Source organism: Varanus komodoensis, unplaced genomic scaffold (assembly GCF_004798865.1).
Source record: "Varanus komodoensis strain SLA01 unplaced genomic scaffold, ASM479886v1 scaffold33, whole genome shotgun sequence".
In the NCBI taxonomy this organism is placed as follows: domain Eukaryota; kingdom Metazoa; phylum Chordata; class Lepidosauria; order Squamata; family Varanidae; genus Varanus; species Varanus komodoensis.
This window is the reverse complement of record NW_025335817.1, coordinates 7,639,428-7,656,177: the sequence shown is the minus strand read 5'-3', so window position 1 is coordinate 7,656,177 and position 16,750 is coordinate 7,639,428. Positions and strand designations below refer to the sequence as shown.

The window sequence follows — 16,750 nt, the reverse complement described above, 5'->3', positions numbered from 1 at the left end:
ATTCAATTTATATCCTGCCTTTTCCTACAAAGGGCTCAAGGCAGCTTACATCTCCTCCATCTTATCCCCACAACAACCCTGTGAGGTAGGTTGGGCTGAGAGTCTGTGACTGGCCCAAAGTCACCCAGTTGGCTCCATGGCTGAGCAGGGACTAGAACCCAGATCATCTGAGTCCCAGTCCCGTGCTCTTCACTACTGCGCCACACTGACTCTTTGTTGTTAGTCACAAAGTCATGTCCAACCATCGCAACCCCATGGAAAATACTCCTCCAGGCCTTCCTGTCCTCCACCATCCCCCGGAGTCCACTCAAGCTCTGGCCGACTGCAGCTTAAAGCTCCTTACTGACAGTAACACAGCCTTAGGAGAAGCATTTAAACATGTCCAAATGGGGAAAATTGGGTGTCCAATAGCTGGGAAACTGCCGGACAGTCAGGTGTTGGGGACAGGGGTGGGATGAATGGGAGGAGTCAGGCCGTATTTGGAGACTCCAGACTGGTACTCCAGGGGAGCTGGATTTGACACACCAGCCTGAGGTTCAGAACTCCTATAATTGCACCGCAAATTGACTGAGCTGCTGCTGTGATTCTGATTCTGATCATCCCATACTGCCCAATAGCCAAAGCTCTCTGGGTGGTTCACAACAGCAAATTAAAATAAAGTACAATATAAAATGCACCCTATTAAAATTTTGAAAGGATATTTTTGAGCTTTTGAAAGGACTACTAATTCATAAACAAAAAATCCAGTGTAAAGACTTTTCACTGCAGATCCAGGTCAGGACATCTATATTCCTGCATCCCTGATCACTCTGTAGCCTGGCAATATTTTAATTTTTAAAAAGACTCATCATTTAACAAGGATACATCAAAGTGCCAAAGATGAGCCAGCCTTGGGCTAATCACAAATTGCAAGTCCAGACTGTAGGTCGCAGATGTCTTCCATTTTGTGGGCAAGCCTCCCCCCCCGCTCCCCACTTTTCTGACTCAGCCGAAAAGCCTGGCGCAGCAGAGAAGATGGACAAAGGACAGCTCGGGATCCAGCACCAGCCGAGCAGCAGCTGTTTGCTAGCATTCCAAGGCCTCGCTCGCTCATGTGGCTGTGGACATCTGCCAGCCTCCCCCTGTCCCAGCTTGTCAGTACGGTGCTTAGCTGGACTTTCTAGGGGGCAAAACTTCCAGGCTGCTTCGGTTTCAGGGCTTCATGGCATCAGCAGCACAGAGTGCACAATGAGTGTCTAGCCCAGCCCCACTCTGTCCGGACACTGAGCCTTTGCTGACTGTCCGTTCAAGCTGACTGAAGCGTGCCTTGCAGTCCGGTCTGCGCTGTGCATTGTAAGTAAGTGCCGCGAAATGCTTCATAAGCATTTTGAGCACAACAAAGAGCTTTCCTCCTTGCAAGTAAACCTAGGCCTGCCTGGCATGCTGCTTTTCCTGGGATTCCAAAAAACCCTTGAGTCCACAACTCCGTCATGGCCCATTAGTGTTGCTGCTGTTATGTACTGCCAGTCTTACAGCCACTGATCTGGCTTGACAAGGACGGAGAAACCCAAAAATACTCCCACTGTTAATGGTTATGAGTAGAAGGGGGGCGGGGGGAGAAAATTGGTTAGATTAGATGAACTCTGTCACAGGGTCAATCAGGCCAAATTCCGCCATGTAGCCCTCACCTTTGCTTGCCTCTTAGGAGCTAGTGTGATCCAGGAGGAGATCCACAATCTCATCAAAATCTTTCCCCATAACATAATTGTACACAATAACAAGCAACTGAGTAAAATATGCATGAAACATAGCGATTCTTGTTGGGCCCACACACATGAATCAGAGCTATTGTGTTGTCCTTGTATTTCTGTACCAGCATCAAAAAACAACCATCAGACCATCAATAATGGTCTGAAGTGGAAATGCAAGTTGTTTATGAATTAACATGCTATCCCTTTAAGCCAGGATTAAGTATCTGCTGCATAGAGCTTGATGGGGTGCAGGAAACATATTATGCTTTTTAAAAAGAAAGTTTGACTGCTGTCCATAATTTTCAAAAATGTGATTACATAAATTCTCCTTTTCCTTTTCACTTAAGTTGCAGTCTTAGATAGTACTGCAGGGGAAGGGTTACATTAATTCAAATTTTGCAAGGCCAATATGTCCTTTGAAATAGGGTGTTCGTGTTGATCAGTTTAACAAATGACTCAACTCCTTTTGTTCCACAGTTTGGCTTTGCTCCCACAGTGAGTTACCAGATTCATTATGTACATTTCCTGTTCCAGCCTTTTCAAAAGAGAGTGCATGTGTTTATCAATCTTGATTTATTTTAATCACTTTAAAAGTCAAGAAAGCTTATTAGTTAGTGACTCTTATGAGAACTGGCTTAATAATGCTGGATAATTCAAAAACAAATTGGTCTGGATAGTTTTAGACCCTAGATTTACTAGTGTTCTAGGGGTGGGGTGAGGCCCGGCCCTTAGACAGATATACTATTTCAGTATGAAAATACACAAGCAATGTTTCTCCTCTCCATGTTTTGCAACTCTGCCACATTAGAGCAAACAAATAAAAACTGTGTTCCAACCCTGACTTAAAAAGAAAACAAAACTCTGCATGTGTTCAATTTCCAATTTTTGAGTTGCTTAATTTGTTCCACCCTCATGACTACAGGAATAAAAATTTAAGATGCAATCCCATGAATGCTTAGGCAGAAATAAATCATCCAGTTCCCGACTTCCCTCATCTAGCATGGAATCATGCAACTTATTTCTGTCTAAGCTTGCCTGCGATTGCATCCACTGGTTAGTTATCTATCGTTAGTCCTTCATAACTGCACCCCTTCAAATGGATAGGACACACGTTAATCATGATTAACTTAAGTCCCATTCATTTTAATGGGTCTACTCTAAACAGGACTATAACTAGAAATTATCCTAACTGTGTCTGCTTTGTTTCAGGGGAGGCTCAGCTGCTGCAGAGCAGATAAATGAAGTGGTGCCCGGGCTGGTGATCCCTAAATGTTGCATTAGGGCTGGGTGCATAGTTCAAAGAGCAAGCATAGAAGGGAACTTTTGTGCTTGTAAAAGTGCAAAGGCAGTAAAAGAACTATCCTCTCATGTTGGCGGCAGCAGCACAAATTTATAGCTCTCAAATGCTCCACATCACCCTGATTGCCTTGTAAATAAAGCTATCTTGGTATGAAACTTGTGAATGAACCATTGCCTTTTCATCCATTTCCTTCTTGCAAGGGTATATAGCTTAATGATTAAACCTTCCAATTTGAAAAAGTCATGCAAAACAAGCAGAATAATCAACTACACCGAGCGACTGGGGCAGCAGACTCATGAACAGCTACAGGTTAGGAGTCTTTTGATATGATTGTGGAACTGCCTGGTGGTACTTTACACACAGCAAAATGCTACTGCAGGTCCCCAATTTGTTGCCCCATGAATCCTGAGGATTTTAAATGTCTATGGATTGCCTTTAAGTGGCTGCTTTTAGGAGAAATCCAGCCCATGCGGCTGTCCCAGCATGCAACTAGAATGAAAGGGAGCCTATGCCCTGAAATATGGTGCAATGTGTAATAAACACCATAGCAAACCACACACTTAACTTTGTCAGGCAGCTTGTGAAATGCAGGAAATCATAGCCCCGGCATGCACAACCCTGACATGTTTAGTTTAGAAGAATTACGGCTGCAATGACTGTGGCCAAAAGTCAGCTAACCACACCTTTGAATGTAAATTGTGGGGAGCACAGATGCTGGCCCCCGAGCAAACATCCTGTCTTCCCAGGTCCTGTTTATGCTCTGTACAGCCCAAACCAAAGCCAAGCACGCGAATTCTTGCAGCCTTATGCCGAACAACAGTGAGATGAAGAGGACTGAATGCACAACAAATCTGCAGCGTAATAGCGGCTAACACATCGCATGGTGAAGATTTGGGGGAAGATGTGAACATGCTTTTAGGAGTAAATGCCATATAACTTCAGAAGATTTATTTATTTCCATGCTTGTTTTGAACAGAAAGGAAACAGGTGTGGTTTTTCCCAGGATGGACTGTTCTGACCATATGCATTACAGCGCAGTGCCTTCACTGCCCCCCACCCCCAGTTTCGCATGACCATTCAATGAAGACTAGCTCTCTATGGAAAACCAAGCTACGGGAGGGATCTTTGACTGGTATCAGCCCTCCAGAAGCTCAAACAGGAAAGGATCATCTTCATTTGAACCGGAGATGCCGGAGACTGAACTGGGACCTTCTGAACACACAGCATGTGCCCTTCCTGGTGAGCCAAGGCCCCTTCCTTAAATACACACCTGATTTTTATCCAGTGCCTTTTTGATGGCTCTGTAGTTATAATCCGACATGCTACTTACCCAGGTGTAAGACTTACTGAACTCTATGAGACCACAGCACATAGCATTGTGCTATTAGTTACTCACTGTAGAGTACAGCTTCACTAACTGGTCTTTTCAGATCAGTTATGTGAGTTGCAGCTGTCCTTGTTTCCCCAGTTCTTGATCATGCATAACTCTCCTCTCTGCCAAGTTTCTCTTCCCATTTTGCTTTCTTTTTCTGACTCTGCCTTCCATTTCCCCCTATGCCTTTCCTAAGCCCTCCCATAAATTTTCCTTACAGGGTCATTGAGAAAAAATGCAGAATTAGAAAGCTTTATAAAAATACTTACATGAAATGTTTGCAAGGGATGAACAAGAAAGCATAATTAGAAGATATTACAAACTTCCCTATTCTAATAAGGTTCTACTCCATTGAAGTTTCCACAGGCAGCCCACCTTTGGTGCAAAAGATGACAGAACCGTTGTCAGCCCATTTATGATCCAATGTTCTGTTCTTAGTGGGTTTACTTCTCGTTTGAAACCATAATGACACAAAAAGCTGCCCTACATCAGTTTGTAGGGCAGCATGAAACCAGCATCGCCTGCTTTGCAAGTATCTCTCCTGGGTGGCCGGAAAAAGTGCTTTTATAACTGGCCATGCCAGGATCATCTGCGTGCAAAACATTTAAAAAGAATATTTATTTACAAGATATATGTACCTTTCTACATCCATAAAATATCTGATTGGTGAAAGCTGGGGAGAGAATAGCAGCAACTGACATACAAGCATTAAACCCTATAACGTCAAATTATGCCAGTAAGACCACAGCTGATTATGTCAAATTTATTCAGCAGATGCTGAAAATAAAACAATGCCAAAGCCTGCCCATAGGCAGGGAGTTCTGTACAAAGGGTGCCAACACACTAAAAGCTCTGCTCCAAGTGGATTCCAAACAGTCTGCAAGTCAATGAGGAAGCACCAGGAACCCATCATTTGGTGACATTGGTGCCTAGGGGGCAGGCAAGGGAGAAGGTTCTTTCTCAGCTATCCCGGGGCCAAGCTGCTTAAGGCAATAACAAACCTTATTTTTACCTCATGTCTACAACTAGCTATGACCTCTCCACATTGAAATCCAGGTAAATCCCCGAGGCTTTGGCGAATGGGGTGGCATAAAAATGTTTTAATAAATAAATAAATAAATAAAACGAGGCTTTGAATATTCCAAATCTGACTTCCTTTTGGAAAGGGTACTGTGATTTAAAAAAAAAAATCGAGTGTAGAAAAGGCATCAATTGACCTAGCATGACTTTTTCTATCACGTCAACTCTAACTGGGGAAAAGCTGCATCTGCTGAACTGCTGTCTGTCACATAATCCTAATGACCACTACATGCCCTGAACTGCTGCTTGTCACACAGTCTTGATAAATGCTGTACACTCTCAGTGATGGGGAGAAAGCAGAGAGCTAACATGAGCTTCTGAGATGCTATGCGTGGTATAGTGCCTAAAAGTGTGGGGCTGGATGCTCCGAATCTGGGTTCTAGTCCCCTTTGGACCAGGCAGCTAGCTGGGTGACTTTGCGCCAATCACAGACTCTCAACCCAACCTACTTCGCAGGGTTGTTGCGAGGTTAAGATGGAGAGGAGGAGATAGGAAAAAAGGTGGGATATGAATATAATAAATAAATATGTGGCTCTTGTTGGTTGGTCATACTCCCCAAACTCCTGGGCAGCAATTTAGGAAACTATGTTACCTGCCCTACGACCTGAAGTCCTTCCATGCAGATCTAAAAGTCTGTTACAGGACTCCACTATTTATTCATAGGGAGAAGTCAAGTAGCTGAATCTCTCAGTTCAGGAGTAGTTACACCAGTTGTTAGAAGTAGGAACAAGAGCAACCTTCTCCAAAGTGCTCCCTTGGACTACAAATCCCCGAATCCCCCCCGTCTGCAAGGGTGAGAAAGGTGATCTGTAGAAAACAGGTCGCTTGCTCAAGCAGACTTTTGATCAAGCGAGACTCTGGCAGTAGCCTTGGCGAGAGGATGAACTGATCCAACGTCTGTTTTGCTTCACAACACTTCAGAGGTCAGGGCCGTGTGAGAAGACAGAGCTCCGCTTCACAAAACAGACTCCACAACATGCACAGACAGAGAAGCAGCATTTGGGGGTGGCCCGCTAGGGCTGAAGCCCCCAGTTTCTGGGAGGCTGGCCGCCTGCCTCCCCGCTATCCATGGCAATTTCTGAAATAAGGGTGCGGGGGCCCTGAAGGGCTCTCTTCCCTCTGATCCGGGGGCGGGGGGGTTAACAATAAGTGCTTCACCCTCTGTTCCCCCCTTGTATCTTTCTGAGGTTTACCTCCCCCACCCCCATCAAATATCCTCCTCTCCCTTGCCCATACCTCCCTTTTTAAAGAAAGGAGAGTCCTGAGGAGACGAGCGCTCTGGCTCTTTTTCCCCCCTCCTGTGGCCCGACCGACGAAGAGTTCCTGGCACCGAGTAACAGGAACCAGGGCAGCGAGCCGCCTGCGCTGCACAGAGATACCCTCGTGTGGCACAGGGCCCCGAATCCTCGGGCAGGCGAACCCCGAGCCCCGCGTCCCGCTCACGTTCCCACGCCCGCTCCCCGCTTGAACTCTGCGAAGCCCTTTAACACGCGAAACGCACTTGGCGGCCCGGCGAGGACGGGCGCTCGGAGCGCCTCCTGTGGCGTGTGCGCCCCGGGAGCACGGAAGCGCCGGGCGGGGGGCGCGGGGGCGAGGCGGAGCCCCCCGGCCCGCGGAGGGTACTCACCGCTCGGCTTCGCGCTGCCCGTCCGCGCGGAAGGCCGCCGCCCTCCGTGGCGCAAGAGCCGCGCAGTCGCTATCAGCGGGGAGGGCGGCGGGCGAGGCGAGGCGAGGCGAGCACGGGGCGCCGGGTGCGCCTCCTGGCCGCGCCCTGCTGGGGCGCGCGCGCGGCGAGCCAGACTCGGGCGAAGGGCTCCTGAGCACGTGCAGAATGCGTTGCGCTTCTGCTCCGGCTCGCCGAGCGTGTCTGGCTGTCCTTCCTCATCGCGTGCCCCACACTCTTCTTTCAGAGAAATTAGCTTTATTCCTTTTCCCCAGAGACGTGGGGCTTCCAGATTTTGGGGGGCGGGGGATGGAGGTCAGGGGGGTTGAACCCCGACATCTCTTTCCTTGGCAATGGACTCGCGGGTGCTGCTGGGCAGGTTGACTGAAGGGACCAGGGCGGCGGGAAGCAGTGGCCAAGCCCAGGTGCTGGGCTTAATGTTCAGCGCTCTCAGCAGTCTGCGGGGCAGGCTGCCCGAATGGCCGCTTCCTTCCACACATTCCTGCCCCGGACAGCCTGCAGCCTCCCGGAGGAAGCCTCGCCGCCGAGTGAGGCGATGCAGGGAGCCAGTAAGCAGCGCGCCTTTTCGGAGGTGACCCCCAGAAAGATGCAAGGCAAGAGCATATCCAGAACCTTCCTGTATGACTCCTAGTGGTGTTGCAAAAAATGGACAGAGCTGCTGATACAAAGGGTAACTTCTTTCAAGACTGTTGCTCAGTTCCTACTCAAGAGTTACTCATATTTGGGATCTTCCTCTCCACTATACCCTTGCAATTTAGGCAATTAATATGATTGAATCAGACCCTTGGGACAGCAGCTTAGCTTTAAATAACCAGTTCCCCGCAAGTTCATGTCTGCCTGGCAAAGATGCCCTGGCTGGGTTAAGAAGTGATAACATATCACTCTGTAACAGCACTCCCCTTCCCCCAGCAAGTGGTGTGCTTAAAAATATACACCATTTTCAGCATTTGAATCAAATATAAACAAGATACCAATATAACAGACCCACCTTGTATGTTTCAACAAACCTGTGCTGATACAAAACACTGTCATAACTACACCCATCATTCTTGTGTGTTGTTATCCTGAGCAACTTCTAGTGATCAGCACACAAATACATTGAAGAGATAGTTTCACTATGAATTTTAAACTTCAAATATAAACATGAGTTAGTGACAATCCTATTTTAGGCAGAAAAAGTCCTACAACTCTTTGCCAGCCATAAATTAATCAGTAAATTAAATACCTACATGCAAAAGCTCAGAGTGCAAACAAAGTTAAAAAAAAAAAAAAACTTGGGTGATGTTCCAATAGCTTTTGAAAACTGGTTCTTTCAGGTAGAACCCTATGGAAGTTTAGACAGGAAAAGAAGTCCTACAACTCCCAGCATTCCCCAATCAGCATTACTTCCTGGGGCATGCTGGAAATTGTAGGCTTTTAGATGAAAAAAAATGTATAGGATTACTGCCTTTAGCATATTTGATTCAGAGTGCAAGGTCAAGAAAACACAACAGATTTATGAGTGGAATACACAATTAGATAATACAGTGAAGTATTGTTTTGCTAGTATTCTAGAGAACTATTATCTGCCTGTTACGCACTTCTATGGTTAAGTACTCTACATCGAAGGGAAATAGGGATTACAATGTATCACACAGGATCCTGTAGAACAAACTCCTATTATGCTGCTTGGAATCCCAATCTCTCACATGCCTGATGCGATCACTTTATTAGTCTAACCAAGACTGGGGAGGATGGAACACATCCTTTACTCTCAAGATGGTGACGGAGGAAGGCAAGGGACTGTGAGATCTACATTTGGTATACCACAATTCATTGAGCGGTTTCTCTCTATTTTTCTATTATGTTACAACGAAGCTACTTATATACAGTATATATAAGTAGGCTGCCTATAACTGTCAAAAGGCCTTTCCTTGGCATCTGATAATAGATGTGGCATTTAGAATTTATATACATTTCTTGTAGAAATATGTGGGAACCACCACTTTTTTTTTGTGCTGAGGAATACACATATGCATTGTTTTTCTTGCAAAATTCTTCAAATGTGCTTTATTTTTACAGATAATCTCTTATTAACCCTAAGACTGGACATAGATAACACTCTGTTTTAAAGTAGTTTGGGCCTTTCCCCCCATTCACATGGCTGAGTACGTAACATGGAATCAAAAAACATTTTACTGAAGGTAAAGCAATAAAAATGGGGAACATGAAGTTGACTCATTATTTTTCCACATTTTGCCATGCGTTTAAGATAACACAGATTCATTTATCGGCACTCATTAATGAAAACAACTTATTTTTAAAATCTAGAATATAGCAAATGATGTGGAACACACCAATTAAGAAAACACATTCAAGCTTGGAGTTATTCATGTCAGCCAGACAATGTAAGACACTGTGCTATCAAAGTGATGTCTTACCCCATTTGTGTGCATGCGAGTGCATGCACACACACACACGTGTGGGCGGAAAATCTGACACAGCAACACTAGGCCGCAGAGACTTGGTCAAAAAGCCACCTTGAACTGCTGAAAAGGAAAGCTCCTTGTTCATAACCGCTTTCCTGATTAGTTAATAGCAACCTGGAAATATTAGTACTGTGCTGATAAATTTCTTGGCAATCACAAACATCAGGTCATGAGTCCCAGCACTGTCTCCCCAGTTAAGTCCAAGGGATCTGATAATAGTTCAACAAGCCAATACATGTTCAGCTTTCATGTTCTTTTAGCTGGTCTGGCAGTTAACTGTTTCTCTCTTTCAAGCTCTTTCTCCCGTTGCTGTTCTCGTTCTAGCTCTTCTTTCTGCCTCTTTTGCTGGAGCTTGAGAGCTCTTTTCTGAAAAAATGACGTTTTGGAAAGCTATGTTATCTTCTGAAGTTAAAAAAAAAACACACAACTGTATCTGACAGCATGGCAGCTGCACTTTTTGGCTGCTATGGTGCCAAGTTTCGTCTCCCACCAGCCTTTCAGTACAACACAAGTGCGCTCTGCTATGCATACTGCTGCACATTCTCCTTACAGGAGTTTTTGCATTCGGTGTCTGAAGCAGCCATTCCCTCCTATGGTGGTGTTGCGCTTTCACTGTCCCTCCACTTTCCATTTCCCCCCAATGAATATCCCATAGCTACTGAGAAGGCTGTCCCCACTGGGTTATTAAGTGATGGCCCAAAATTAGTTTTGTTTTTTCAGCTATTTCTGTACTTTTGCAACTGCCCAAGCATGTCAACCCTTTGCTTCTCAGCTTTGGCTTCCTGTCCGTCAGCACTTAACACCTTCATTTGTCAGGTGATGTTGCTTGGTCAAGGGGAAATTCTATGCAATACACACAAATGCTGAAGTGATTCTGAACAAATATTTTGTATACATTAGCCTCTTCATCTATATACTCCCTTATTTGCTAAAAGCAATCCAGGCAGAACAGTGTAAAGCAATAAAAATATCAAACAGTAAAACTGTAGAACTGTGAAATCCAAAAATGTGCCTCTGGACTTTTATTAAAAGCCCAAGAGCGCCTGAGGGGGTGCATTCTAGAGTTTGGGAGCAGTTTCACATATGTCCCCACAGATGCTCTCACAACCTGCCAATTCCACCACTCAACATTTAATGCTTCTGGGACAACCCAACACAAGCAGAAATGCTAATTTCTGAGAGGGGGGAGTCAGGGCTTCCTCTAGGAAGCACTAAATCTACCTTGCCTAAGCACTGGATCCTGCTTGTGCAACAGAATCAGTGGATCCAGTGCTTACATAAGGGAATCGACGGGGGCCTAAGCGCCCACTGGGCCCTTCGTGCCATGCATCAATTTAAAGTTAACTTTTACATCAGAAAAGAGAATGAGATATCACGTATTGGTAACTTTCATTTAGCCTAAGCATGTTCTCTTGGAAGTAAATCTTACATTGTTCAGCACAAGCCACCTGCAAATAAGTGTGAACAAGGTTACAGCTTTTGAGCTGTGAAGTCTGATGTTTTCTTAGAAGGATGTTCCATGAGTGCAGAAACAAGACTAGGCAGGATCCTACTATCTGCTACTTGTAACATGTACAGCAGAATCTGTGGTGACAAGCTTTTCATAACATGAACAGATGACAGTGAAGTCAATAACTTCACACACTGGAGATTATACAATGGCAATATAAGAGAAGAACACAGTATGTGAAGGATCAGTTTTAATCTGCAAAGCTCTCCAAGCATCAGCAAGAATAAGCAGCACAAATTGTTTGACTGTTGCAAAGCAAAAGGAAATGAAACTCACTTTCAGCTTTGATGTTTTCTCATGGAGCATCATCATCTCTTTCCTAATGTTTACCAACTTATTGTGATAATGTTTCGCTTCTGAAAACTTAAGAAAAAAAATGAAATTAAGCCTAAATGTATTTGCCCATTTAACTAACTTCAAAATGATATCTGAAAAGGCAAACAGCCACTTGGAAGAAACTGAAGCAAGCATCACACTGTAATCCTATGCACACATACCTGGTGGAAATTCGTACCACGGGTTCAATGATAAGTACTTCCAAGTAAGAATACATATTATCAGGCTCTATCCCCTTCTGCAAATTCTGAATGACTGTAGAGGCCAAGGAGTGATACTGAAACCCTTGCATTTTTTAATACATATAATCACCATTTCTGCCCAAACAAGCACCCCACCTATATATCTTATAATCACTTAACTGTTATTTTAAAGAAATTTGTTTTGGTTTTATAGTTTTCCTGTTTGCTGCTGCTTCTTAGATCACTTTGATTTTTAATTTGTCTTCACTTTGCACATCATTCAGAGATCTTGGATGGCTGCTTAACTGAATATACACAAAAATAAGACCCCAGTGTGCAATGGGGCTTGCTCTCACGGAAATTAAACTGTGCATAGGATTGCAGCTTTCACGGAGTCAACCCTAAATGCAACATGAAATAATGGAACTTCTAAATAAGAAGCTAAGTTTCCCCCATAACAATGTCAGGCTGGATATCCTGTGGTGAGGGTTTCACCAACTTAACAAAGAAATTCTCCAAGGAAAAGATGCCTTTTGTAGTGTTTCCCATAGAAACTGAAGCATATAACATTTTAACCAAACAACTGACAGAACACACTTACCAGTACATTGATGTCAAGAATAGAACTACATTCTTTAAACTTTGAGATTTCTTGCTGTAGAGTTTCTAATAGTACTTCCTGGTTCTGTCTGAAAGGACGACATAATTGTTTACATGCACTTTGAAATCAAACTACGTAAAACATAAAAATGTTGAAATATTGACTTGGTTAGCATATAACACCAATCAATGCATTATTCATGGCTTGCTGGGACCACACAAGAGTGAAAGAGCATGTTGCCTTCTCCTGCTTGCCACTACTGTTTCTTGTTGAGTTAAAACACTGGACTGTTTTCCCCTCAATAAGCCAGAGTTCTGGGTTTGCATGTCATGCTGAACAACCCAGGAATGGGGTATTTTCTAAACTGAATGCAAAGTGGCAGTAGAGAGTGGATAGGAAACAGTACATTCAATCACCCCTTCACAGTCCTGACCAAACATATATTAACTACTGTTGATGAATATGTGCAAACTTAATACTATCTGCTAGTGAGGACACAGTAGTTTTCTCAAGTGTGTTACTCCACCCACGTCCACGAGCAAGGCAGACCTTGATTTGGTGGAGAATAAAATTCAGAACACTGCTGTATGCCCAAATCCACATAAATGAGAGCAAGTGTGGAAATAGCTCTTCTGGTGACCTCTGAACAGAAATAAAAAGGGAGACTCATTCTACTGACAAGCAATCCATTCAGGATTTTTATAACAGACAAAAAGTTACACATGCCGTTTTCTTGTTTTACGTACGTTAATTCTTTTAAGGCTAGTTTTGACCGTTGTAGATCAGGTAAATAATGTGAAAGTAATCCTTTGGTTAGCTGTTCTACAGCTTTCTTATCTACAGCAGTGAAGTCTTCTACTAAACCTTCATCAGGAGAATGATCAGCAAAATCTGCAATAGAGAGCAAGTTTATAAATATTACAAATAAAGGCTTAAATGGATCAACAGATCAACAGCTACAAGAAATACTAGCTTGCACCATGCAATTAACTTAATTCTCAGATACCCTATAAAAAGTCTGATACTCTTAGTGTGAATGCTTATAAATGGGCATGAATTCTGAAGTTGTTTATCTCTTCACAGCAGATTACAAAAATTAATAATAAGATAGTCTTTGCCCTGAGCATTACATTTAGAGAATATGAATGGACAATTGATAAATATTGAATATTCAGTCCCTGAGTGTTCAAATCAGAAACCTCATGCAGCTTTCTGAGCCTTGGAGTTCTTTATCATCATACTAAAACAATTCACTGTATTTAACCAATCTAATCAGTTCTTGCCATTAAAAAAAGAAGGAGAAAAAAAAGAATGCATTCATTCTAAGCTTTTATTAAAAACTGGCTTAAACAATTCTTCCACAATGTCTTTTGACCATTCGTGCCATTATCAAACAACATTATTAAACATAAAATGTCCTTCTAAAGTATCTTCCTGATTTAAATGACAATCAGTTTGTACCACAAAATGGAACATTATAGGAATGAACTCCCACTATAGACATTTCCCATCAAAGAAATATACTGGAACCTCCATTCTGCTGTCTACACTTAACTAATGTCAGACAGAGTTCTTGCACTTTCACTATTAGTATGAGAGAAGAAATTTAGGCAGGTGCAGCTTGTTACGTCCCAGTGCTGCAGTGGAGCCAAAAAGCTGTTCTGCTAAAATTCTCACCTTCTGTACAAATAGCAAGGGAATATCAAGTCCATTCTGACAATTGGCTTGCCAATTTTTATTGGCCATTCTCCTGCACCTTAAATACATGACATAAGTCTGATTCCTGACTCCTAGCTGAGCAGATCAGAGGAAGCTGCCTCAGTTGGTCTAGGGACTCTGCGATATAAGCAGTCAAGCTTGTGGAAGAAAGGCCAGATTACAAAGGAAGAATTCAGGCAGGTAACACATAATTTCAGGGAAGGTGTCAGGATGGCTAAAGATAGAAATGAATAGAGGCTAGTGAGGGATGCTAAAAGCAACAAAAAGCCTTCTTCAGTTATGCCCAAAGTAAAAGAAAGAGGAAAGAAATTGAGGTTCAGCTACTCAGTGTGGGTGGTACAGTGGTAAGAGATGAAAAGAAAGGCAGAAATGGTCAGCTTCTACTTGGGCTCAGTCTTCTCCCAAAAGATCTATGACCTTCCTGATGAGGGGGAAGTACAAGCTGAAGGAACAGGATGGCAGTCCAAGATTGATAGGCAAATAGTCAAGGATAACCTAATTGGACTGAAAACAACAGAATTTACTATATTTATAAAAGAAACAAAGGCCAAGTTCTGCACCTAGTGGGGGAAAAACAAATGCATTGTTACAAAATGGGGAATACCAGGAGAGCCGGATTGCCTGAGAGACTGTCTGGGGCTGCTTAGCTTGGAAAAAAGGCACATAAGGGGAGACATGATAGGGATGTACAAAATTATGCACAGTATGGAGAAAGTGAATAGGAGGACCTTTCTCTCCCTCTCCTAAAATAGCAGTGGAAGATACTGGTCACACAAAAGAAAACACTTGCTCAGACAGCACATAATTAAACTGTGAAATTCATTCCACAAGACTGAGATGGTTGTCAACTGAAATAGTTTTAGAATGCAATTAGACAAATTCCTGGAAGTTAACACCATCAATATTATCTAGTCCTGGTGGCTATATAGAGGCAATAGGCCCCTGTATGCTGGTTGCTGAGAAAACAGGTAGGAAGGCGATTTTGTGCTCACATCCTAATTGTGGGTTTCCTGTGGGCAGCTGTTTGGCTGCTATGTGAACAGAAAGAAGGACAAGAAGGACCCATTAGTCTGATCCAGTAAAGCACTTATATTCTTAACAATGAAGTTGACCGCCATGAAATATGCTGAGGGCCATCAACTTTAAATGACATAAAAGGGTTATACACATTCATGGAGAACACTATCAGCGGCTACTAGAGCTACCTCCAGTATCAGAGGCAGAACGCCTACAGACACCAGTTACTGGGGAACATGGGTGAGAGTGCTGTTGCACTCAAGACCCGTTTGGGAGCAGTGGTTGCCCCCGTGTCAAACAATGCTGGACTAGCTGGACTTCGGTCTGATCCAGCAGAGCTTCTCTTATATTCTCAGCAGCCTGAACAACTCCTGCCGAAAGCGACGCCCAACGGAGGCACGCCGGCCGGCCCAAGCCCAGCCCTCTGCCAGCCTCAACATACCTAAGGCGGGATCGCTCAAGGTTCGGGTCTGCAGGCCCGCCTTCCCGCCGAGCGGCTCCACCAGGCTCATCGCTCCCCACGAGAAAGCGGACGGCGGCCACCCCTCCGGGAAGGCGGCCACCCGCCCTCTGCTCCTGTCGGAAGGTGGGAAGACGCCAGCAGCTCGGCCGGAGCGCTCCCCCAAGTGGTCGACGGCCGACGGGAAGGGGCGCAGCGGGGAAGCCACTTAGCTGCGCTGCCTACACGGAAGGTCCTACTTTTTCCCTGCTTGTTGGGATCCCCAGGGGAAAGGAAAAGGGCCCGTAATAGGAGGAGAGTAGGCCTTCCGGTAAAGACCGGAAATAGATCGCCAATAAGAACCCTAGAGATTGAAAACGTGTAGAGTACGTAAATAGGCCGAGTGTCTTCGGATCTTGTGTCTTTCTTGCTCTCTTTTCCGTGAGAACGTGAGCTGTCCACAGAAACCGCTGAATGAGAACACATGAAGAGCTGAGCTGGATCCGATCAGGGGTCCACCTAGTCCAGCATTCTTTTCAGGGGCCAACCAGCTGCCCATGGGCTCCCACAAGCCAGGCATGAGTGCAACAGTAGCCTGCTCATGTCCCCCAGCAACTGGTGTATGTTGGCATATCGGGGGTATCACACGGCTCTCCGAACTAGTAGGCACTGACAACCTTTTCCTCCATGATTTTGCCCAATCCCTTTTTAAAGCCATCTAGGTAGTCAGCCACAATTACAGTCTGAGACAATGAACTTCATAGTTAAGAACATAAGAATAGCCACATTGGATTGGGCCAAGGATCCATTTAGCTCGGATTCACACAGTGGCTAACCACCTGTCCACAGAAAACCCACAAGCAGGACACAAATGCAACAGTATCTCCTGCCCATGTTCCACAGCATGTGGTGCCTGTAGATATATTGACTGACAGGGAGATAACATATAGGGAGATAGCCATCATCTCAATAAACCATAGAATCATAGACCAGTAGAGATGAGAAGGTCAAAGGGCCATTGGACTTTAGGTGTGTAAATATCATTAGTTTACACACCAACAGTACATTTGTGAATCGCTCCTACGTTCATGTGTTGGTTTGCAACAAAATCTTTAAAAGATAAAAATAACACGTCAGTAAAATGCAAGCAATAAAATAGGACAGCCTTTCAAAATCAAGTAGGACAGAGCTGAGCTTGGCTTTCTAGCTTAAAGTTCCCCTCTTAAAGTGTTTAAATAAGAAAACTCTTATTTAATTTGGAAGAAAGAGCGATCTGCTTACAGTTCCTCAGATCTCTTCCCGTCCAAATCCG

General features: G+C 44.2%; 2 protein-coding genes across 3 annotated transcripts in view; both read right to left on the bottom strand.

Moving 5' to 3' along the window:
* SQOR (sulfide quinone oxidoreductase) overlaps nucleotides 1-7,205 on the bottom strand; it is a 36,892-nt gene extending 29,687 nt beyond the window's left edge. For both annotated transcript variants that reach the window (XM_044438828.1, XM_044438826.1), the window contains exon 1: nucleotides 7,110-7,205. The gene's annotated coding sequence lies outside the window, so the exon portion shown is untranslated. The remainder of the gene's footprint in view (nucleotides 1-7,109) is intronic.
* A 1,981-nt stretch (nucleotides 7,206-9,186) lies between these two features.
* On the bottom strand, nucleotides 9,187-15,760 carry BLOC1S6 (biogenesis of lysosomal organelles complex 1 subunit 6). Its single transcript, XM_044438740.1, has 5 exons — nucleotides 15,442-15,760; nucleotides 13,010-13,154; nucleotides 12,264-12,351; nucleotides 11,421-11,507; nucleotides 9,187-10,000 (listed from the first exon to the last, which is right to left on the bottom strand). The coding sequence occupies exons 1-5, from the start codon at nucleotides 15,509-15,511 to the stop codon at nucleotides 9,881-9,883; spliced, it is 510 nt and encodes a 169-aa protein (XP_044294675.1). The 5' UTR covers nucleotides 15,512-15,760; the 3' UTR covers nucleotides 9,187-9,880.
* Nucleotides 15,761-16,750: the final 990 nt, after the last annotated feature.

Bases quoted from the DNA above. Each gene is read 5' to 3' on its own strand.
- BLOC1S6 (XM_044438740.1), bottom strand. From the start codon at position 15,511: ATGAGCCTGGTGGAGCCGCTCGGCGGGAAGGCGGGCCTGCAGACCCGA. The intron at 11,508-12,263 runs GTAAGTGTGTTC...TTTTTTCTTAAG, and splicing joins TTCTTGACATCAATGTACTG to TTTTCAGAAGCGAAACATTA. The intron at 10,001-11,420 runs GTGAGTTTCATT...TCATTTTTTCAG, and splicing joins AGAAAACATCAAAGCTGAAA to AAAAGAGCTCTCAAGCTCCA.